The following is a 24,439-nucleotide window of genomic DNA, read 5'->3' as shown; positions in this document are numbered from 1 at the left end:
GGGGTAAATTATAAATTCAGATGTAATAAACATGCAGAAATGCAATAAAAAAAATAATAAAAAAAAAAAATATATATATATATATATAAATAGAAAAAAATTAAAAATAAACAAATAAAAAATTATTTTTGTTTCCAAAAATTCAGCGCGCTATTTATGTGCCCATGGCTGTATCATGGTGTATGTACACTTATGTAGTCAACCGAAATTTTTCGCACTTATTTGTCTGCCTCTATTTGTCTATTTGATTCGCGAAATTTTATCTTCATATTTTCATGAATTTGCCTTCAAATGTAAGCGCTTATTTAATGTGTATGGTTGTGTATGCGGCTTGTAATTACTTGTGAAATCTATTATGTGCACTATAATAAATTTTTACTATGATTTTATTTTTATATAGCTTTTCAAGTTTCAGTTTCATAGCAATTTTCATACAAACAAGATAACAAAGTTTACTTTACTAACGTCTCAAATCTATAGACATATGCACACATACGAATGTGTGCACAAGAGAGTATGCGCCGGAGATTTCCTAGTGCTCTAATGCTTCTCTGAACTGCTCGATCGGATTTGTTACGATTTTTTGTTTGATTTTTCTTTTTTTGTATTGCTGCCGTTGGTTGTTTGGTGTTGTTTTTTTATTGTTTTTGTGGTTTTCTCTTGTTTGCAATGCGTTTCGACTACTCTATTGCATATTAAATAAATGTATTATTTGTTTTTGTATTCCTGTTTTGTTGTTTCTTTCCTTTTTTTACTTTTAACAAGTTGACTTAATCATTACTAAAAATATTTAATATATTTATATGCATAATAGTATTGTTTTACATACTTTGCTTGTATATATTTATGCTAATTACAGTGGAATATTTGAAAATAGTTTTATAGTTTTCATTCAGCGTCATTTTAAATGGCGCTTTATTTTTTTTGCTTTTGTTTTTGTTTTTGTTTATGTTTTTTCTCTTGTATCTGTTCATATGAATTTTGTTTATGTGTTTCGCAAGTGTAATTTTCCTGCATTCATTTCACTCATTTACTGCATCAGCTTCTATTTACCCACTGATCAATTTGTTGTATACGCAGCTTTTCGATTTATTATGAAAATTCATTCCGGCGCTTCCAACGATCTGCGGCGGCTGCACTTCATCCGATTCTGTTCGTAGTTGTTTATATTTATTTTATCGAACTATATTACCGTGCCACCTGGAGGCGCCGCTTGACTTGGCGATAAATGCTGCGGTATATTTTGCTGCAAAAACACAGACACAAAGAGAAACACATGAAAGTTTTCATTATAAATTTTTAATTCCAACAGACTTACGGTGGCATAACCGGGTCGCGCCCATGTGTAGACGAAGCCATCCTGGCACGCTGTTAGAAAACAATCTTCTCGAAATATCAGAGCCGAGAGTCGTTCGTGCGCGATTTTCTTGCATATAAGTGGCTCTAGTAGTGGGCATTCATCGAAACGCGGACACGAAGGTGTGCCGATCAGTTTCATGGGATCGTAGGACGTCACCACCGCATTTGAGGCTGCACTCAGCGATGAGCTGTGTGAATGTGTCGTTGATTTACCCAGTTTAAGTGAGCCGAAGCTATGCGCTGTCGTGCTGCTGCTATTGCCCACAATTGCGCCACCGCCCCCGCTGCTACAGAGATCCGTGGCGCCGCCGGTTGACGTGCTGCTGCTAGCCGCACCGTATGGTTGGTGGTTATGATTGCTGTTGGTTTGGTTGTTGGACTTGAGCAGGCTCATGCCCTTGCGATGTGTGCGATGCGTCGCCGCAATTTGCGATGCATCGAAGGAACCGGAGATTGAGGTGGTCTTCTTTTCGGAATTGCTCAGAAAACTGAAATTCGATAGGCGCTGCGTGAGACTGTTGAACGCGGATACGCTCGAGTCTGAAGACTTGGTGGAACTGTTTGAGTTCTTGCTGTTGTAGCCGGACGTGGAGAAGGTCGATGCGCTGCCCTTGGTGTTGCCTTCAATTGAGTCCGATTTGGTGGCACTAATGCAGTTGGCAAATTTTATAGAATTACCTGTTGCGTTCGCCTTATTTGAGTTGTTCGCTTTGCTGCTGTTGCTATTCGCATTGGCGCCGGCGCCGGCTGGACCTGCCTCATCCGGTGGTGTGTTGGCATTCGACGATTGTGATGATATGGTGCAGTTCGCTGTTGAGAATTTACTTGAGCTGCTGTTGCTATTGTTCTCAGGACCTACAGTTTCTTTCGTTGGACTGCTGGCATGCTGTGATGGCGGAAATGTGCCCGATATATTACCTATGGCTATTGGCCGTATCACTTTGATGCCGTCCGCATCTATACCGCCGTTCATATAACTAGTGTCATTCAAATTTACGCTATTGACTCGCTGACGCAGCGACAATGGATGACGCAGCACATCTTCCGTTATGTCCCACAGGCAAATCTGTGTATCCTGACTGACGGAACCAAGACGGTAGCTAATGGCCAGTTTATCCGGTGCTAACGCCGCCGATGACGACGCGTCTGAACGAAAGGATGCTGAATGAGGCCGTTGTCGGGAATGATTTGGTGTAGAATTTTTATCATGCGCAACACCGCTCGCACCGATGGGGAAGTCAAACCCATTGCCAGTTGAATCGGCAGAGAAACGTGCCTCACGTCCAACGCCATATTCATTCATTTGATTTTCGTCGTCTGAAAAGTCACCGCCATCCCAGTTGGTATACGATGTGGTGTAGGGATCGAATGCCACCACAGACACCCACGACCGATGGCCTTGTCCGCGTGCTACCACACGGCGCTCGTGCAACGACCACACCGTCACCAGGTCATCTTCACCGCCCACCACAATGTATTTACCATCTGGCGACCAACAGACACATAAAAAGCCGCCAAAGTAGGAACGCGCAATGCCGAGCAGCTCCATGGTGTCGTAGTGAAAAACACGTAGAAAACCATCCTGCGATACGATAGCCAAATTGGAGCCACATGGCGAAAAGCAAAACTCGTTAATGCAACAATTCTCTGTGTTGAATATCCACTTATAGAGGGGATTACGCGTCGATTTCGATTTGCAGGTGAGTATTGTGTAGCCATCGCCCATCTTGAAGGGCTGATAGTTGGGCGCAGTCGGCGTGCAGGGGAGGTCCTCGTTGTATAAATACAGATTGCCCGAAGCGTGCGATGCCAGAAATAAGTTCGGTGAATTCGGCAACCATTTTAAACATGTCACTTTGGTCTTATCAATGAGCCGCTAAAGACAAATGTAAAACAATGGTCAGTTTGTATTTAAGGTTTAATTGAAAATGATGTTGTTTGTTAAATACTTCTTCATTGTATAGCTTCCGTAGTTCGCGAGGTCCTAGCTGTGGTGAGACGAGCTGAATTTGCCCTGTGGTGAAACCTACGAGTAGCGGCGCACCAGTTGGTGTGGCTGATGTCGCATTGAAGTCGTGGCAACTTGGATTAGTGCCTTTGTAGAATTTCTTGTCAATCGGTTTTGTCATTTCTGCGCCCTACAGAGGGAAGAAACAATATTTTAATATAAAATAAAATATTCAGTATATATATTGGAATTTCTCCGGAATTTATTTTGTGTGGTCATAATAACAAAATTAATTTTTAAATCGAAAGAAAGAAAAAAGAGTGACCAAGTAGCAACGTTAGTATTTCCATTTTAATGTTACATCCATCTGCCACGCTTATCGAACTCGTGGAAATGATGAAGAAATATTATCGAAATTTCGGCTCAGTTGAACGCAACGTGAATTTCGTAATCAGGTCGGTCATCATTAGACCGACTGTGTGTCCGCAATTCGTCGCAGCGTGGAAAAGTTATTAAAGCGTGAATACACACTGCTGCACCTTAAGCCTCCAACAAAACAGAGATTGGTCCGAAGTAGTAGAAGAAAAGTTGGCCTCTAATGTAGCGGCCAGGATCGCAGAAGACCCAGAAATGTTGACTATTTGAGGCGTGCGTCTTGATATTGTTCCACAAATAGAGGCACCTACAGTTTTAAGTCGACCTGGAATGGTTGATGGCTTAGCATGAGGCGCTTTTTCATGACAGAAATACAGTTGGAGGTTTGCTATTGTTAGCCAAGGGCATTTCATGACCGGAGATTCGACCCTCGACACTTCCGAATGATAGTGACGTACCAACCCATTAGGCTATGGGGAAGTAGCACACAAGAGTAAAATTTCTAGGCTCTCTATTTGAAGAACTACATCTCTCTATACTACGCATCTCGCCAAAGGCTTTAGAAAAAACCTTTCATTAGGTGGTTCATGCTCACGTTGGATTTCGAGTCCGGGCTCTCCCGAGTGATAGTTACGCAGAAATCCATTCGGCTGCGGCGGATACAGATTCGATAATAAATAATTTTTAATAAAATAATACTTAGTGAACCATATTTTTTATAGCGAGCTCTGATTTCACCAAGATAGCGTGGTTTCACAAGTCGCCTAACAATCGATCCATTTCCTAACTAGATCGATAATCGTCTCATCTGCCACTTTGATGATGTCATACGACATGCGCAGAACTACAATTTGACACCATTATACTTTTACTTGGACTAAGTAGGAAATTGCGTAGTAAAGTCCTTTCTCAAAGAACAAAACTAACACTTTATAAGGCTCACATCATGTCCGTCCTATAGTACATATGGCGCAGAAACTTGGACGATGACAACATTCGATGAGGCGTTCCTTGGGGTGTTTAAGGGAAATATGCTGCGAAAGATTTTAGGACCTTTGCACGTTAGCAACGGCGAGTAACGCTAACGAATAAAGATCCAGCGGCTTCGTTGGCTGGGTCATATCGTCCGATTGGAAACAAACGCTCCGGCTCTGAAAGCATTCGATGCGATACCAGCTGGTGATAGCAGAGGAAGAAGGCCTCTTCTGTGTTGGAAAGATCAGGCGAAGAAGGATTTGGCTTCACTTGGTGTATCGAACTGGCCCCGGTTAGCACGAGAAAGAAACGACTGATGCGCCTTATTAAACTCGGTAAAAATCATTTAAGCGGCTATCGCGCCAATCAAGAAGAAGAAGACTTTTGCTTGCAAGGTGCAATTAAAAACATTTTCGAGCTTTTTTTGGAAATGGGGCCAAAGGCATAGGGAATGTGCTGCAAAATTGGGTTGTGGGAATGGGCTTCTATAGGGCTGCACGAGGCAGCCATTTGAATGAGGCTCACAATTGATTGGCATAAGTGAGAGAATACAGAAGGTTGCGCATATAAGGGTACCGCTAATCGGCTCTCAGATACGTTAACGGGATCAGCTGTGATGTTGACGTAATTGTAGATTTTCGTTAAAAGCTTTTGGTTTATAAATAACTTCTTTCTTTTATCTTTTTTACATTAACCTAAGCTAACTTTTCATTTTTGTTTATAAATTTTCGCCATTTTGATTGTCTTTCAAACATTTCATCTATAACTGCATCACAGCAAAGTTATGTTTCTTTTGTTAAATCTTAAATCTGCACAATCTTAATACTTATGGTTAATTGAAAGATTAATTATTTTCAGTAAAGCAATATTTTTTTTATTTTTTATAGCAATTTTAAATTAGCTCATGGCCGACTCTTTATCTTTGAAGGAAGTGTTTCTGGTGTTGATTAAATTATTTCAGTTTAATGCTAATTTTTCCAAGAAAGAGAAAAGGTTTTTGTTCTTCAGAAAGAGTTTGAAAGAACCATACAGGGCTTTTCAAATACTTATGGCACAAATCTTATGATATCTCCATTTCCATACCAATTCTGCAAATTTCTCTCTAAGAAGAACTTGATACAACAATTTCGATATTAGTTCTAAGTATTCTCTTATTCAAAAAAAAAAAAAAAATATAAAAATAAAAATAAAGAATTTAAGAATTCACTCCCCATAGTGAACAACATAAACACAGGCAGGACGTCGGACATTCCCCTGCCGCTCCAGCACGCGTAACATATAAATAGGCTTTTTTAACGTGAACCTACTGGATATTGTAATCGCAAACACGCAACTTAAATTCATTAATCTCTGACGCACTCGTGAAATAGCTGCCAGTATTATCGCTCCCGAAATAGAAAAATGCGCCTATAATACACCCATACAGTCATACAGTACTTAAGTAGTGTTTCAGCAGCAATTATGAAATACGAGAATAACCATAACAAAGAAAGTAGATATAGGAAAAGCAAAAAAGTATGAGGTATGAGTATAAAATGATTAAATAGAACCGCTCAAATATAATTAGAACCAGCAAAATATGGCGGTGAGCAGCTGACTTCAAATGCTTAATTAGTTTACGGGATTTGCGATGGCAAATAAAACAAATAAAAAATAGAAATAAACTAAATGTGTGAACGAAAATAACAACGAATAATAAAAAAGTTAAACAGTTTACATTTTGGTATATTTATAATATTTGCATTAGGGTTGTCCTTATGTAAATTGTGCTGCTGTTATGTCTATCTAATCTAGGTACGGCTAGAATGGTTGCCCATGTCAAAGAATTCGGATGCGATCGAAAGTAAATCCAGTTATTCCCTGATCAGTTTCGAATGCGCCGCTATTGAGCATGGGGCCCTAATTGCCTCATGGCTATCGGAGTAAATATTTACTTTCTAAGTCGATCTAACGTGCGCAAAATAAAAAATCTGCAGGGAAATTTATTCAGAAATCAGGCTGAAGAATTTTTTAAATAAATATTATAATTATTAATGAAATAAACAAAAATAGTGCTAAACATTCAGTCGGTTCTACGGAACGACCCGTATTTATATCCGATCAAGGACTGTCACTCCGGCATATGTATATATATATAATTGGCGCGTACACCCTTTTTGGGTGTTTGGCCGAGCTCCTCCTCCTATTTGTGGTGTGCGTTTTGATGTTGTTCCACAAATGGAGGGACCTACAGTTTCAAGCCGACTCCGAACGGCAGATATTTTTATGAGGAGCTTCTTCATGGAAGAAATACACTCGGAGGTTTGCCATTGCCTGCGAGGGGCGACCGCTATTAGAAAAATGTTTTTCTTAATTTTGCTGTTTCACCGAGATTCGAACCAACGTTCTCTCTGTGAATTCCGAATGGTAGTCACGCACCAACCCATTCGGCTACGGCGGCCACCCAGCAGCATTCCCAAAAAATATGTAGAGAATGTTTATGCTGTTACAACAACAACAACTAAACATTTCACTAGCCCAAAATAACAAATTGCCCACAGTATTGAGGCCGTGATGATATAACAAAACGGAGAAGAGCAAGTCATTAATGGCAATGACTCTTCGTTGAGATTTTGATCTCCTCTCTGAGATAAGTTAACTGTTGCAGGTGTTCGCTAGCCAGACATTGAGTAATCTCCTTTGGTTTTTGGCATCTACTGATTGTGTTCTGATTAAGCGCTACGTCAAATATTGGGAAAATGACGCGAAGGGTACCCCGTGGACGTTGAAAGCTAAGCCGAGCGTAAAACAGATACCGATAGGCGCTGATCAAGATTGGGTATAGCAAAGTGAATGCGAGAATCAGTGCGTTTTCAATCGTCAGTGTATGGGGTCAAGGGCATACCCTCTGACGATTGAGGAAACTTCGAAATATAGCAGTTGAAAAGCTATGATTCCCCCTGGGAGAGTCAGCACTGTTCAAACCGACGATACTAGGACTGCTCTCTCCTTCCATTTTAGCAACACATATTTGAGTTTCCAAAATCTTTCGGAAAATATTAAGTAAGACCTTGCCATTTATTTCAAATTGATATAGGTTTGATAATATACTCAGCACAGAATGCAGAGAAGTTCCGCCCTTGGAACCACATGCTTTGATGCAAGCAGTTAGATAGTTATTCTACTATGTACACAGTTTTTCAATAAGGGCGAGTAGATGTTTAAATGGAATAAAATGGCGTTTGCTGTGTGGCACCTAGCGCCATCCTGCTGGAACCACATGTCGTCTAAGTCCATATGGTTCAATATGGGCCATAAGAAATTGGAAGGGCCACCACGTCTACCGAAAAATGGGCGCAATGCGCGCAACGTTTGCGTTAATGAACACTCATTTTGATAATAAAGTTTTATCATTTGAACGTGCTGTTCAATCGTGTAACTTGCCATGATGATTTGGCATAAACATCTGAATAATAAACAAAAGATTTGACAGATGTCACCAAAACAAAATGGCTGCCACAGGGCGCCAAAATCGACCCGCGCCAATCTATCGTTACGGATTTGAACTAGGTATTGTTTGAAGAATGGTAACACTTAGCTATCCTCTGATTTGACAGAAAATTAGTTTTATTCTTCCGCTGAACGAAAATGGTTGTATATACGCTCAAAGAACGCTGGGAAATTTTGCGACATTACTTTGAAAATCATGGTAATGTTGCAGAATGTGTACGAAAAGTACGTACGGCAATGGGAAGAAAAGCACCGAATGAAGCGTATGTGCGTTACTTTGCAAAAAAAATAAGAGAAAGTGGGTTGTTTATTGACAAACCAACGCGTGACCGACCAAAAACCGTGCGTACACCCGAAAATATTGCTAGTGTGACCGAGAGTGTTCGTGAATCACCAGAAACATCAGTTCACCGTAGTTCTCAACAATTGGACATTTCGGAGACATCATTGAGACGAATTTTGCGTAAAGACCTTGGTATGGTAGCCGAGGCAGCCATATGAATGAAGTTGTGTTCCATCATTAACCGGAAGGATTGTACTTTAAAATAAATAAAACAGTTTGGAAAAATATTGAGTAGTTTCTTTTTTATAGCATTTTTAATTCCGTAAAGTTATATGGCGGACCCTATATTATGATTAAGACAACAGGTAGGAATGTTCGAAGTATTGAAGTTTTTTATACTATCGATAATTTTTTTGACAAAATTATTGAATGATGTTTTCAAAGTAGGAATCTTTGAAATTTGTTTAATATTAAATGCTGGAATATCATATTGTGCACAGAATGTTTCGTGTCTTTGTCGTGCTCTGTGAAAGCGGGGCAGTCGTGCAAAAGATGATGCATAATCTGCACAGTGACTTGGTCACACGGGCACCAGTCTTCGTCAATGATTTTGAATCGCTTGGGAAGGTTATGTTAGGTTAGGTTAGGTTAACTCGGCTGGCATTAAGCCACGCATAGATCTTTTGGTCCCTACCAGGTGGAGACTGTCCTTTATTACGATTTAAAGTACGATGTCAACGCTTTTAGCGAACCTAATCAGCGAAGAAGTATGTATCTATTTTTGAGACCCTCAAACTGTGGGGCTCCCAAGCATTTCGAGCGCGTTTTTGATAGTACCGGACAAAAACACAGAAGATGCTCTAAAGTTTGCCTCTATATCCGGCATTTGTCGTTGCTAGCAATCCCTATTTTTTACTCAGGTGCAGCCAGTAGATTATGACCTGTCAGCATAACTGATAGTTCTGCAGTCTTTTTTTGGCGAGACCGTTAAATTAAATATAGTCAGTTTTTTGTCGTTAGTTTTACACATAACTTTTGCAGTTTTGCATGTGATCAGATTAGCCCACCTAGCGTCTGCTTTATATACGATAGTCCATTTCGTTGTAGGTGATAGTTATTTAGCGGTCTTTGTATGTCGTTCTCGTGTTCAAAAGGTGGGTTAACAGCACTTTTAGCTATCTCATCCACTATTTCGTTTCCTATGATGCCTTTGTGATTTGGTAATCAATAGATGTGCAGTAGGCCGGGTTGATTTGTGGGGAGGCAAAAAAATCGTCCATTGCTCTGTGAAAATCATATTCTAGGGATCAAAATGAGAAATTTTGCCGAAGGAACCATACCTCTAAAACGAATTCTGATGTCCCCCAATTTGGGTAGAACTTTTAGTGTCTTTTGTGGGGAGGCAAAAAAATCGCCCATTGCTCTGTGAAAATCATATTCTAGGGATCAAAATAAGAAACTTTGCCGAAGGAACTATACCTTTAAAACGAATTCTGATGTCCCCCAATTTGGGTCGAACTTTTTAGTTTCTTTTCTCAGTTTCAGTTTTGGTGTAGGCTAGCTCCGCGGGTTTCCTAATAGCAAAAATTTCCGCTTGGAAAATACTGCTCTGATCCGGTAGCTTGATTGGCTGCCTAATCCCTAGCTTTGAACAGTAAATACCCGCTCCCACTCCGTGTAAAGTCTTAGAGCCATCTGTGTAAATGTGAGAAGTTCTACGGCCAGGCTTCATGCCTTTGTGACCTCCTCCCTCTTCAATCGTAGTGTGAAACCTTCTTTCCCAATTAAAGCGTGGAGTCATATAATCTGTGGAACCTGCACTCCTCTTCCGTATTGAGCTATATCCGAATATTCTTTAAGTAAATACTCCAGCAGCCACTAACCTTCCCGCGGAACTTGGGAAGAATGCTACAAAAATAATAAGCCTTTCCTTAGAGGGCTAACTAATATTTTAACTATATTCCATATTCGTTCAAATACCATATTTCGGTATTTCGGGTGGTGATAGCACTTGAAAGTCTTACCAATCGTAAGAGGGTTTGAATCATAATAATGAGATAACGATAATAATACGAGATTTCGTAGACCGAAATTGAGAAGTTGCACAACTTCGTCGAGACGTAATTTTGGATGAGGTGGGTGAGAGATCTAAGAATTGACGCTTTTCTAAAGGTAAGGTTGCTAAGCAAAAATTAAAAATTGGGTTAGGTGAATGTAAACAAAGAAAATAATAGTGTGAAACAAGTGAGGATGCCAAAATTCTATCCGGACCGAACTTTATATACCCACGAACATTTAGGAAAATTTAATATTTTTGGAATCAAAGAAACTCACAGACTATGAGAGTTATATCTGCTAACGACAGAGGGTCGGACGGAACTTTCTCACCTTAACACTGAAAGACCGCCCATGAGATTTCTCGTGTTTCAGTGCCAAAACGTAAAAGACCGGCAACGAGATTTCTCAATTTTATCTCTTTTCTCTGCTAATTACCATTCTAAAGGTAATTAATAAATATTACAAAATATTGTAACGACTTCACATGCAGCAGGATTTAGTGCGTATATATAGTACATCTTGAACTTGCTGGAAACTGTTCCGTATTCTGTTAATAATTTCAGTTTAAAGAAAATTAAATTACCTGGAATAATGTCAACAAAAAAACTACTTTGTAGGAAAGCAATTCCTTGTCTCGGTAAAAAAAAGTCCAACAAGGGCATGTTGAATCTGTGCAATCCATAAAAGGAGCGAATCAAGGTATACTTTTATTTGTAACTTTTGTGCTGTACCTTTGCATAAAGGAATTTACTTTCAAAGATATCATAACCTGAGGAATTATTCAACTTATTTTAACAGCTATATTTATATATATTAGTTATAAGGTTAATAAATATGTAGATTTTTAATTTCCTAGATGTATTAATTTTTCACTCCAAATAAAAGCAAAATCTTTGGATTAAAGATCAGTGAAAGCAAAACGAAATACCTCGCAAGACTTAACACGTTGAGAAAACGCCAGACCATACAATTGGTGATCATAAATTTGGAAGCGAGGCTCAAATTAAATATCTAGGACTGCTTTTCAATAGAAGGGATGCTATAGAAGCATAGCGACCAACTACCGTAGTATGGCTATGGACCGAGATGCATGGAGAAAAATTGTGGGGGAAGTTAAGGTTCACACCGAGCTGTGGTGCTATGCATGATGGTGATTTATTTTTTGTATTCAAACGAGAAAATAGCCGGTCTTAGAGTAAACCTACGGGAAATAATATGGGGTCATTTGAGTGTTAATGACTTTCGATCTCAATAATATTTCGGCGGGTCTAAATATGATGGGAGCAATAAACGCACCAAGTTGGAGTAAAAGTTAATTAGAAGAAGGCATATCAGCAGAGTTTGTTCACAAATTGTCGTGTTGTCCAAAAAAAACATCACACATACCCTATGACCAGAAAGTACCGGGAAAGTTTAAATAAAACAAAACAGAGTCAATTTTCAGGCAAATTTATTTTATCTCCTGCAAAATATAACTGGTCTGAAGCAACACACATGTGCCGACGAAGGAATGGCCTTCAGCTCCTTCGACGCATTCTCTTTGATCTCGTCTATCGACTGAAATCTCCTTCCACGATGTGGTAACTTCAACTTGGGAAACAAAAAGAAGTCGCACGGGGCCATATCAGGAGAACACGGTGCTTGCACCATGGTATTTACTTGGATGTTGGTCAAATAATCCAGCACAATTTGGGCTCGCTGCGATGGCGCGTTATCATCATGCAAAATCCAAGAATTGCAAATCGACATTTCCGACCGGTCAGCCAGACAATAATGATCCGATGGCGCTAAAAAGTGACAGATGTGTGTCTTACAGTCCTACCAACATAATAAAAAATATGGGCCGGTTCCCACGTGAGCAATTTGTTTAAATTAAGCATTCCCGGTACTTTTTGATCTTAGGGTATACTTTATATTTTTCAGGTTTTTATTGATACATTTTCTTTTTTATTTATTTTTCCTGTCTATAAACTGCAAATTTCGAACCAACGCAAGGGCAAAAGTGCACAAACTACATATCGGATACCACAAAAAACAAAAATTGTTTGTTTGCAAAAAGTTCCATTATATGGAAAGTATTCAACGTCTTGGTGCACTCACAGGGGAAATTAAAACTACTCCTACGGCAGCACTTGAAAGAATACTCAACCTACCACCGATTGACATTGCGGCAGAAGGTCTAGCAGTTAGATTTGCCGCAAGACTTAACGCAACGTGTGAATCTATCTGTAAAACATACGGACATAGCCCAAAAGGTATGAGTTATCGGACCAATACGGATTAGGTGAAGAGATTTCGAACAACAATAGAAGAAGAAGGATGGAAAAGAGGTATAAAACCTAGCCCCAATATGCTTAATATGTTTACGGATGGCTCGAAAATTATGGAGTAGGTGCAGGGATTTATTCCGCAGAGTTAGACATCAGGCGGCCAATTAAACTCCCTGACCACTGCAGTATTTTTCAAGCAGATGTCTTTGCTGTAGGTAAGGCTGCGGAAAAAGCTTTCGCAAAGACATCAAGCAACGCCAAAATAAATATATACGTCGACAGCCAAGCGGCGATAAAAGCAGCAATAAACTCATATGAAATTTCAGCTAAAAATGGGAAGCCATAGAGAGATTAGTCGCAGACAGACGGTTACACATCTATTGGGTACCCGGACAGAAGGACATTGCAGGAAACGAAATTGTAGATGAGATTGCCAAAAGCGCTGTTTACATGTAATTCGAACAAGAAAACGACATACTGAAACCTTTAAATAGGTATACAATGACATCGCTGCGGACATGAAAATAAGGATAGACAGGAGGTGGAATAATCTAGCAAAACCGCGAAAAATATGTGTACTCAGAGTGCAGATAAATACGCCAGATTCCTACTAGCCCTGCTTAGAAAGGAAAGCAGAACTATCGTAGGTATACTGACAGGTCACAATTTGTTAGCGGCACACGCATACAAGATGGGAATTACAAACATTGATAGCTGCAGATTTTGCAATGAACTAGAAGAGAGGGAAACTTCCCACGACAGGCGGTTATACGTTATCGGAACGACCCGGATTTATATCCGGCTACGGACTGTCACTTCAGCAACATTCCCTCTATATGTATGATTGTTTATGCTGCTACAGCAACAACACAGGGATACTCGAGAACACTTTTTTTGTTCTTGCCCTGCATTAGCTAGAACCCGAATGAAATGTTTAGGAGCTCTACAATATGAGAGTTAGAAAGTATCTCGGGGTTAGAGATTCAGAGCTTAATTAGATTCGGCAAAGACGCTGGGTTATTACAAAAAGCCTACTACAAGGAAACATAAGGGTCAAGCTCCACTTGGTACCACTAAGGACCAATAGGTCTATTTGATGGCTTTCAGCCAGCCAGGTCAACCTAACTTAACCGAATCATATATTTTTGTCTCTAGCCTTTCGAACTGCCCTTTGCTCCCCCAATTTTTAAGTGATGGATACTTTTATGGCGTTAACGATCTCCTACTTCCAAAATATAGCTATATTATTAAAAATTCTTCTTTTATGGACCACGACTATATACATATATGTTTATGGTTCGATTCCTTTATGCTGCCACATCCAACCGTTATGTGAAAAAAATTATAACACGCTTGAGTAGAAGAGCGCGGACATAATTAGTGGTTTGCAAATAAAAATTTAGTATTATACCACCCCAACAACGGATTCTATCAAATTCACTGGGAGTCGGGCAGTAGGCCGCTGAATGCGTATTGTATTCTCCCAACGGCGGAAACAACTACACCAAATGCGAGGGTGGAGTACGGTACACTAGACAGGGCTAGTTTACTGAGGCGGCAGCCCTTGGTCGGGAAAAACCTGAGTCATTCCGGTAACGTAGAGCCGACTGTCATGGGAAAATAAAGCAAGGAGTTCCGTAGGGTGGTGTCCTTTCACCCTTGCTTTTAAACTTCTATGTCTCGAAACTCCCCCAAGCGCCACAGGGAGCCTCCCTGGTCTCCTACGCCGACGACTGCGCGATAATGGCGTCGGGCAATGACATTGATGGCCTGTTCGTTAAGGTAATCGACTACCTCGCCTGCCTTTCTCGCTTCTTCGCTGCGAGGAGTCCACAACTTTTCCCCATGAAGTCCACGGCGACCCTCTTCACCACAACTACTGGATCGGACAGTGTACAGACAGACAATCAACGAGATTCACCGGGAGACTCTTGCCACCTTCTTAAGCTCCCGACTCCCGACCCCCGAATGCCGTCATCGGAGTCCAACCACCACCCCACATACTAAACATTTGTCCGGTCTGTGAAGCCTACTCGCACAACACTAACAGTATGCAGTACATACATATATACATACACACATCTGTAGTAAAGACAAATTTGAGTTGGATAAGTGAAATCTTACAGGTTTTGTTTGTCAAACGACATGATGAAATTTGCTTATTCAAATCGCAATTCCATAGAACATTTACGTGCACGCATATAGCCATCTGCATACGCAAATATGTATGTCTGAATGAATTTGGAAGTGCACACACGTACAGACGGCACCCAACATGTGCTATGGCGATAATCTTGTTCACTTCGGAATGATATATAATATGTAATTAAGATATTGTATTATTTGTTAACGGTTCTTCGCGATCAGCTGTTACAGTTTACAGCCGGCTTTTTCGATCGCACCAAGTATTATCATTGTCAAAAGTCGTGATATTGCTGAGCAAGACATTGGCGACGTCATCCTTTTTAATCAGCCTCAACTGAAGTACCTATTTCGTCATCACTGCACCCGCGCTATCGTAAGAAGCGTCAATTTTATAGTTGAGTCGTGGCGATTATCTTCATAATTGTTGCATAAGAGTTCAGTGTGACACTGTATTGTCGCTGCTGATTTGACTGCCATTGCTGCGGATTGCTGTAGTTGTGTAGCTACATACGTTTACATTTACACAAGTGCATTGTGTTTAAAGATGTGTGTGTATGAATGTATATATAGGTGAATGTAGTTGTGACAATTGGCGTTTTTGCTGGCGCAACTACTTTTGTATACGTTTGTCACTTTTATTGTTGTTATAATTCAGAGCTAAATTGTTGTTGATGGCAACGGAGTGCTATGGACACGGTTTACAATGCCTCAAACACGCGCCAGCTATTAATACTCGTATGCTCACACATACCAGTACATATTTGCATGGAATCGGATGTGTGATATGGGGCATCGCTTTTCACGTCTCACTCCGTTTTCTCCAACCAATTGCAACGTGCAGTCAAGCCTTTTTTCCCCCATAGGGAACACTAAACGAAGTTTACTTTGGCACCTTTGTTTAGACCTTTTTTGATTGCATGTTTCTATTGCCTTTAATTTCTATAGAAAACAAAATTTGTCAGTCGATCGATTGAAGATTGAGAGCGGCTGGGCTGCGGCATTATTTTACGGTACGTACGTAAAACTACGTGAGGGCTAGTGCAGAGAACAGTTCAGAGAAATTCGCATTGATTCGTCGGTGACTGAAATGCATTTTTTGAAATGCTAACAATATTTTGGAATGATACAAATGTACCGAAGTGCACCTGGAAATAAAGGGTATTTCCAAAGTGGCGCCTAGATGTCAGTAGTAAATAATCCCTAGACGGACCTGTTTTTATGTCACCTTTGACATCTGTCAAGTAGACAGAGGTACAATTTTACGTTATAGAATAATGAAAATCGTCGATCTGTAAGAACGACATAATCATCCAAATGAGTCGGCAATTTAAAGGTTGGTGAACAAATTTAAAGAAACTCGTTCTGTAGAGGACAGAAAAAGGGCTGACAGGCCAAAAACTGAACGTTCTTGGGTGTTGGGCTGAGCTCCTTTTCTTATTTGTTGCGTGATTTTTGATGTTGTTCTACAAATAGAGGGGCCTACAGTTTTAAGTCTTACATTCTGCCCCACAAAATATATGTAGAGTTTTATTAGAACTAAGAGGAGATTTGCAATGCGACCTGAAGGTTTTTATGCCCGTACGCTTTTGTTTACTTTAAAGGTTGGTGAAATAATTTAAAGAAACTTCTTCGGTACAGGATAGAAAAAGAGCTGACAGACCCAGACTGGACGTGCTGTTGGGAACATTGCTGCTGCAGTGCAAAGGGTTGCTGAGCAACCTTCAACATCAATATCTCGACGTTATCCATCTCAACAATTAGACATTCATGAATCGACTTTTCGGCGAATGTACCTGTAGAAGTGCTTATGGTGGACATTTAAATGATGCCTTTTTCACATATGTATACATAATTGTTAATAGCATTATTTTGAATAAAAATTGTACGGGGAGTGCTGCTGGAGTGGCAGTCCTTGGGCGGATATAAAGTAAATTCAGATCGTTCCGGTAACGTAGAACCGACTGAGTTCTGCTACTCCGGTAGCCAAATCGCGAAGATGGCGCAGTTGCAGATATGGCAGATCGTATTTGTAAACCACCAAACCCATTCGCTTTGCCTCTTTATCCAGTTTGGAGAAGGCAGAACTAACAGCGCGGTTGTTAAGGCCGATGATATCGATATCATCGGCATACGTCAACAATTGTACGCTCTTATAAAATATTGTGCCTGAGCGATTAAGTTCTGCGGCTCGTACGATGCTCTCCGACATCAGGTTAAAGAAGTCACACGAGGGAGTCACCCTGTCTGAAATCTCGTTTGGTATCAAACGGCTCGGAGTGGTCCTTCCCAATTCTGACGGCGCTGCTGGTCTTGAGCAACGTCATCTTGCATAGCCGTATTAGTTTTGTGGGGATACCAAATTCAGATATCGCGGCATACAAGTAACTCTTTTCCGTACTGTCGAATGCAGCTTTGAAGTCGACGAAAAGATGGTGCGTGTCCATTCTCCTTTCGTGGGTCTTTTCCAAGATTTGGCGTATTGTAAATATTTGGTCGGGTTGGTAAAATCCTCAATACCAGTGTAAAATCTGTACTTCCATATGGTTCTCAGACCTGACTTATGTCGATATATTATTCTTTACTTCTAAACTTTCCTCCCACAACCAAATTGTGTGACACATATTCTATCATATATTTGTGAGTCTCGAAGTGCAGAAACTAAAGAAAAGATAACAGCAATGCAGAAATTCACAAGTCAACTGGTTGTGGTTATGGCGAAAAATCTAAATTCAATTGGCCTCTATGGTTATAGTTACGACTATGGAATTATGGCAAGTCACCTCTAATCAATCTGGGACCTGGACGTAGACGCATAGGTATAGACCTTTGTAATGAGGAAGATGGAACGCCACTCTGAAGTAATGCGAAAGCGGTTCCTGAGTGGACGACGGGTCCAAGCGAGGGGGAGTTTTTTTAGTCCCCAGACATACCATTACTGCGACGGCAGTATTTTAAACTCCCTCATCCGCCAAAAAAACCCTAAACCCTTGCCCATTTGTTGGTTCGATCAGCAAATTTATGGCGTTATGGTTATGGTACCTCTACTTTGGGCTTAAGAAATGACACTGAATGCAATTTGAAGTAGCCGAACATGTGCCTTGAATAAAGAATCATAAGGCTTCTTCGATTCCCCAAGCGGTAGCAAATGGCGAATATATGAAGCAACTGATATAAAGAAACATATCTTGGTAGCGTTGGAAAAGAGCTGCCAAAAATGTAAAAAATATTGAGTTATACCAGTTTTCTGAGGTGTAATCATACTCGATAGCGGCTAATCTTGCTCGATAACTTTGCTATTGCTTTCACATGCAAATTTTCCGTCAAGTGAGCAAAGCCCAGAGATAGCGAGCAGAGAAGTGACGAATTGAAGGCGCCTATAATATGATTATAAAATATTATAAAGATAAGGCTATGAAATGTGTATCTTCCCAACTGGGCACGTTGAACTATCGACGTTCACCCAACAGTGGATTTGGATTTATAACTGAGCACAGACAGCATTTCAAAAGCATTCACAAAAATTGTATGCGAAATATTTTATGCTGCTGCAACAACAGCGAACTATCCACAGATTTTGAACATAATTCAACTAAAAGCAATTAACACCTTCAGAGGGCTCACGTCATATGAGTGCCGTTATCGGAAAAACCACTTCTACTGCAGCCGAAGAGCCTAAATTTTCTGGTAAAAGCCATAGCGAGTTGAATTCCTGCTTACAATACCTCAAATAGACCGCGGCAGTGCCTATACTACTGTGTCCAAAAAATAAGGTGACATTGTATTTATTTTGAAAATTCTTTATTTATTCTTCCAAATCAATTTCATCCCCTTCAAAGTAATCCCCTCCCGACACAATGCACTTATGCCAACGTTTTTTCCAATTTTCGAAACACTGGTTGTAGTCACTTTCCGGGATGGCCTTCAGTTCCGTCTTCGTTGCAGCTTGAATCTCCTCTATCGTGTCAAAACGGTGTCCCCGGAGCGGTCTTTTGAGCCTGCTGAACAGCCAGAAGTCGCACGGTGCCAGATCAGGTGAATACGGTGGTTGCGGAACGATATGGGTTGAGTTTTTGATGAAATGATCACGAATTACGAGTCCAAAAAATTCAATGTTTTCGGTACCAGTCGAGATTTGACGCGCTTGAGGCCCAAAACATCCTTCAAAATGGTATTGACTGAGCCTTTCGATATGCCAACATCATCAGCAAGGTCTCTAATCGTTAATCGACGGTTTTTCAACACCAAATCTTTGATTTGTTGGACGTGAGCTTCGTCAGTTGAGGTTGATGGTCGCCCAGGACGCTCTTCGTCTTCGACACGTTCACGACCGGCTTGGAACTCACTATACCACTTGTAAACATTTTTTTTAGACATAGCCTCATCACCTAAGGCTTTCTGCACCATCCTCAACGTATCCGAAAATTGATTCCGCAAACAAAATTTAATGCAAATTCTTTGCTCAACAAATTTCGACATTGCAAAAAACGAGAAACTCACTTTTAGCAGCTCACAAAACGACGCGTATCTCAAACAGTAAATGAATATTTCACATGAAATTTGACATAGATGTCACTCACAGTACTACCAACCTAAAAAAAAAAAGAATTCTCCTAATCCTTCAAAGCGCGCAGTTTAAAATCAAATGTCACCTTATTTTTTGGACACAGTAGTATATGTATTGGAGAAAAGCACCGCCTATTTACTTTGACCTCTTAGGTGGTTCCCCTGCAGCACCTACACAATGAGGCATAAATGCTTCCAGTCAAGGAGAACAAAAAATGCTCCGCTAGCAGTTTTTCCTAGGGTGATACCTTCGGTCAGACACTTGCTAGAACTTGAGCTACCCCCAAGGTACGTCAGGAGCCATCTATTCAACTACACTAACGAGATCCAGAACAAAAGACACTTATAACTACTGGACCGGCCAGTATACGGACAAACATTAAACAACATTCATCGGGAGACACTTACCACCTTCCTATGCTTCCGACCTCTGAATGCCGTTATCGGAGTCCAACCAACACCTATTGCAGACGAAGATCTTCAGCTACCCCGCGAGGCCCGCGTAACTTTGGCCCAATTGAGTTCTGGATACTGTAGCAGGTTAAACTTCTACTTATTCAGAATCGACCCAGCCATACCCAATATTGGAAAAGCATGTGAGGGGACACCGCATAACACTAACCACCTATTCACATGCCCCATCAAACCTACTTAACTAACACCCCTCTCCCTCTGGACCCAACCTGTACAACATGACATTTTCTGGGTCTATCGTTAGATGAGTTTGATGAAGACGACCGGTAACTACATCGCACTTTTAGGGTTTAGTAAGATGCTGCAGCAACAACAACAACCCCTTCTGCGTTCTCACGGTAGTCAGTTCTACGTTACCGGAACGACCCGGATTTATAACCGGCCAAGGACTGTCACTCTAGCAGCATTCCTGAAACATTTATGGGGAATGTTTATGCTGCTACAATAAAGGTGACAACGACCTCTTCTGCTACGACGTTCCCACGAAATCGATTTTACCTCTTCAGACGATCAACTTTTGTTTGTAAAATATTTCCTGACGCGATTGAAATTAGATTCTGGTATAGCCGAGATATCTCAGGTTCAAGGAAACTGCAGTACATTGGGTGGGGGTTCCCACGATTGTTGATTCCACGTTACTGGAACGACCTGGATTTATATCCGGCCAAGGACTGTCGGTCCAGCAGCATTCCTCGAACATTTATGGGCAGTATAGAGACACCCTTGGCATGATAATGAAATTTCATTAATCTACATTACTGAAAAAATTGGAAAAAGTTATGCCATGAGGAGTTTAAGCTATGTATGCACATATCTACAAATTTTATTTTCATGCGCTTCAAGTGGCAAAGATATCTTTGAGAGCTAAGTACAAAATGAAAGTATGAGCAGACATCAATAAGACAATGGAATATTCATTTATAACCGTTTAAACAATATATACTATAGGTTCGTATGTATGTATTCACGTATGAAGGCATAAGAGCGCACAAAAATTGATCGCAATTGACGGAAATACTTGAGAAGCAATTAAGTAGATGCAAAACACGAGTTGACAAAAGTAAAAACAAAATCCAATCGCTTTGGTATTTTTTGTTTCAAGCTGTTTTAGCAAATACGAGTTGTTGTTCTTGTTTTAAGAAAGTGATTAAAAAGCTGATTGTTGAATAACCTACAGGTATGGAAATGAGAACTAAATCCCCGTATTTATCATATAAAACATTTAAATTCCAACTCTTAAGCAGGTCTCCCTGATTTGGGTACCAGGACATGAGGGACACGAAGAAAACGAGAAGGCATTTAGGCCATTTATCGGACCAACCCCATTTTTCGGCTTTAGCAAAAACAACCTAAAACAGGAAACCAAAAAATAGATCCAAATAAAAACTAAGGAATACTGGAACGGCACAAACAGCCTTGATTACTCCAAAAAAAATCCTGAAATTTCATTCCAACAGAGCAAAATTTGCTCTAACCTAGATAAAAGGGGCCTAAGATTACTCAGTGGAACACTTACAGGCCATTTTGCCTGCAATAAACATTTCAATACAAAAGAACTTAGTTTATGCAGGTTCTGCTGTGATGAAAAGGAGTCCACGGAACACTTAGTCACCAATTGTGAAGCATTCGCTCACAAGAGACACATAGTTCTGGGGTCGTATCTACTAGAGGATGAAGACTTACAAATGCTCTCTCCTAAGGAGATGGTTTGATTCCTCGCAATACTAAATAATTAAAATTTAGCGCTTAGGGGCGCACAATAGATCAATCTGGGCGCAATGCCAAAGGCCTTAGCCTAACCGGTACAACTATTACGATCTACACATCAGGACCTGGATGGCTACTCCAAGAGCATTTCGCTTCAAGCACAACCTTTTAGGATATGCTGGGCGGCAATGCCACCGATTGCCTGAAATATCAATAATTATTACGAAAAAAAATTATTGATTCACAAGTACACAACACAGGCGAAAACTAAATCAGAAATGGGCATAAAGATCTCAGAGCGAGCTAAGCGTCGCAGGCAGCAAAATATGTATGAATTGTATTTGCCTTATTGCTATTATCGCTGAATACTCATTCCCATGCACACAAGCATGCCATATCGACCGACAAAGTATGCTGCTACAACAACAACAACAATAACACCAACAAAGTGTACGCTGTTTGTTTATTGTTGGCTACAAAATTTTAATTTCAATTTAGTAATTTTGAGATCATCGAAGCAATGCCCGATGCTCTATATAGTTCGGTATTTTTTACAGCCTACCGCCGCAGTGCAGCACTTGTGGGCACTCTGGTGCGCACTGCGGTGTTTACGGCTGCTCTGCTAGCTTATGTCCGGCAACAATTGCTCGACAAATTAAATGATTGTTTGCAAATCATTTCAAAGCTTGCTACACACGAAACTATAATACCTATATATTGTATTTACATATTTGTTGTAAGGTCTATGCTGCCTCGTTGCATTTTCATTATTCTTTGTCACAAGCTTGGCAGCTGTTTTCCTCCTCGAATTTTAAACCACAGCAATTCATTACATTGTGCATATGCGCGTAATGCAGCAGTTTGTTTTGCTTTTAGTTATTACAAATTGAACAGTTTTAATTCAGTTGTTTGTTTACTCATTTGTTCTGTTATTACTTGAGTTAACATATTTGTAGTCCACTAGCAATTCGACGTTATCAACGCCAGTACTAGAGGCGGCTGGCTGCAACTTGCATCAAACAGCATGTATCAACAATAACAACAGCAATATGTGTTCTCATATATGTACATACATATATCGTATGTCTGAAAACGCAGCGGTTGGCCGTGGAGTGGCTGTCAGAGCTGTGCAAAAGTGGCTACCGCTGCAGTGTTGATTGAACGTCGGTGCGCAGCTGCGTCAGACGCGCATTAGATAAGATAAGAAGTATGTTTGTTATTTATTTAAATTTGTCTTTATTTATTTTCAGACTTCAAGCAGACGTGTATATCACTGCGGTGGGGCTACTTTTGACTTGAGAGAATAAAATGGAATGTATTTTGCTATTGAATTCGCATTCAGCATTCACAGTTCTATAGCGGCAACGTAAAAAGAGCTTACAAATATTAATTTTCAGTAAAGCAGCAAAAAATGCTGCAATACGAGATCTACTTTGCATTCGTTTTTCACGTTTTACTCTAAATCAACTCACCTTTTTCACACCTCTAAAAGCGTACACGTACAATTCCCTGCCGAAGTTAAAGCAAATCCGATCGCCTCCATAAATCTGACTTGCCAAGCCATTTTGTCCATCCGAACCGCCATTGATCATTGTGTGCATTGATATGCCTGCACCGAGCCGCGCATCCATTGCGACTGGCACACTATAAGCCAATTGTTGTTGTCCATTAACTAACGAGCCAGAGCCAGAGGCATTACTTCCATTGGTAGAACCATCACCGCTTCCTTTCGTGTTGTTCGTAGTTGAATTATTTGCATTGCCGTTCCCAGGGCCGCTAGCAGTATTGCTTCCACTACTGCCATTGCCACTTGCCACATTTTGACAAGCGGTATTATTGGGCAGCGACACAATAGAAACACGTACTTGCGGCGAGCTCTGATTGCTGGTGTAGCCAACGCGATTTGGACGCGAGTACTCCGATAGCGTGAGCAGCCGGTAGGTGCCCTCGCGCGTCACAAATTGAGTCTTTAAGTCGTCCTTGACATTCGGATCGAGTTGTGCGGCCATTACTCCGTATCTATTGTTTATTTGCAACTTGCTTGCTGACTGTAATATTGGTCGACAACACTGATGGCTGACGCAAGATGTGTGCTGCAATTGTTATTTGAAGTGTGTGAAGTGGCTAGAAACTATTCGAATGCCTTTACAAACCTACCTCTACACACCAACATTCGTTGTCACTGTCACTGCGCCACCTTCTTCCCCCTAACCGTTTGTTCGCCCAACCCCCCCCAAAAAGAATTAATATGAAGGAATGTTAATACACTTGCACGTTCTATTTGTTGTTGTTGTTGCGTTTATCGGAACACTTATAATTCCTTGCTTTCGCTAGATTTAAGAATTTTATTTGGATTTTTCAATGCACTGATACGCGAGAAAAACACTATGACCACCACAGCTATTCTTGCTAGCAGCAAGTGGGCTTGGGGGCGCGGCCGATAGCGCTGCTTTGCCACTGCTGCATTTGTTGTTGGGAGGAATTTTCTTTTTCGTTTCGCTTTTCACACTGGATGCATTTTCATTCCCGTAACTTCGTAATCGGCCACACGACAAATTTCGATAGTTGCATATGCATATGACGTAAAAGTTTCCGTTTTCAATGCATTTATTTAATTTATTGTAATTGCCCAGTCCACCGCTATTTGTAAGAACTTTTTGCACTTTTTCACAATTTTCCGTCGTCTTCCTGCGTTTTTACTTTCATTCTAATTTTTTCTCATTTTCTCGTTGACATTTCTCGCTAATTTGACAGTTGAGTAGAATTATTTAAAACAACACAGGCAACATTCTT

General features: G+C 40.5%; 1 protein-coding gene across 3 annotated transcripts; it reads right to left on the bottom strand.

Annotated features, from left to right (window-relative positions):
• Nucleotides 1–368: 368 nt before the first annotated feature.
• Nucleotides 369–24,439, bottom strand: LOC129235881 (WD repeat-containing protein 20). 3 transcript variants are annotated; one of them, XM_054869942.1, is made up of 6 exons: nt 23,804–24,439; nt 23,119–23,739; nt 3,309–3,497; nt 2,038–3,235; nt 1,319–1,980; nt 369–1,246 (listed from the first exon to the last, which is right to left on the bottom strand). In XM_054869942.1, exons 2-6 carry the CDS (start codon nt 23,653–23,655, stop codon nt 1,184–1,186), a joined length of 2,649 nt encoding a protein of 882 aa, XP_054725917.1. In that variant the 5' UTR covers nt 23,656–23,739; nt 23,804–24,439; the 3' UTR covers nt 369–1,183. The 3 variants fall into 3 exon arrangements, with proteins under 3 accessions (XP_054725917.1, XP_054725915.1, XP_054725916.1); XM_054869940.1 differs by having other exon boundaries at nt 1,319–3,235; nt 23,804–24,438; XM_054869941.1 differs by having other exon boundaries at nt 1,319–3,235; nt 23,119–24,438.

Source organism: Anastrepha obliqua, chromosome 1 (assembly GCF_027943255.1).
Source record: "Anastrepha obliqua isolate idAnaObli1 chromosome 1, idAnaObli1_1.0, whole genome shotgun sequence".
NCBI classification, from domain to species: Eukaryota; Metazoa; Arthropoda; class Insecta; order Diptera; family Tephritidae; genus Anastrepha; species Anastrepha obliqua.
The sequence above is the reverse complement of the archived record's forward strand: the minus strand, read 5'-3'. Positions and strand labels throughout refer to the sequence as shown.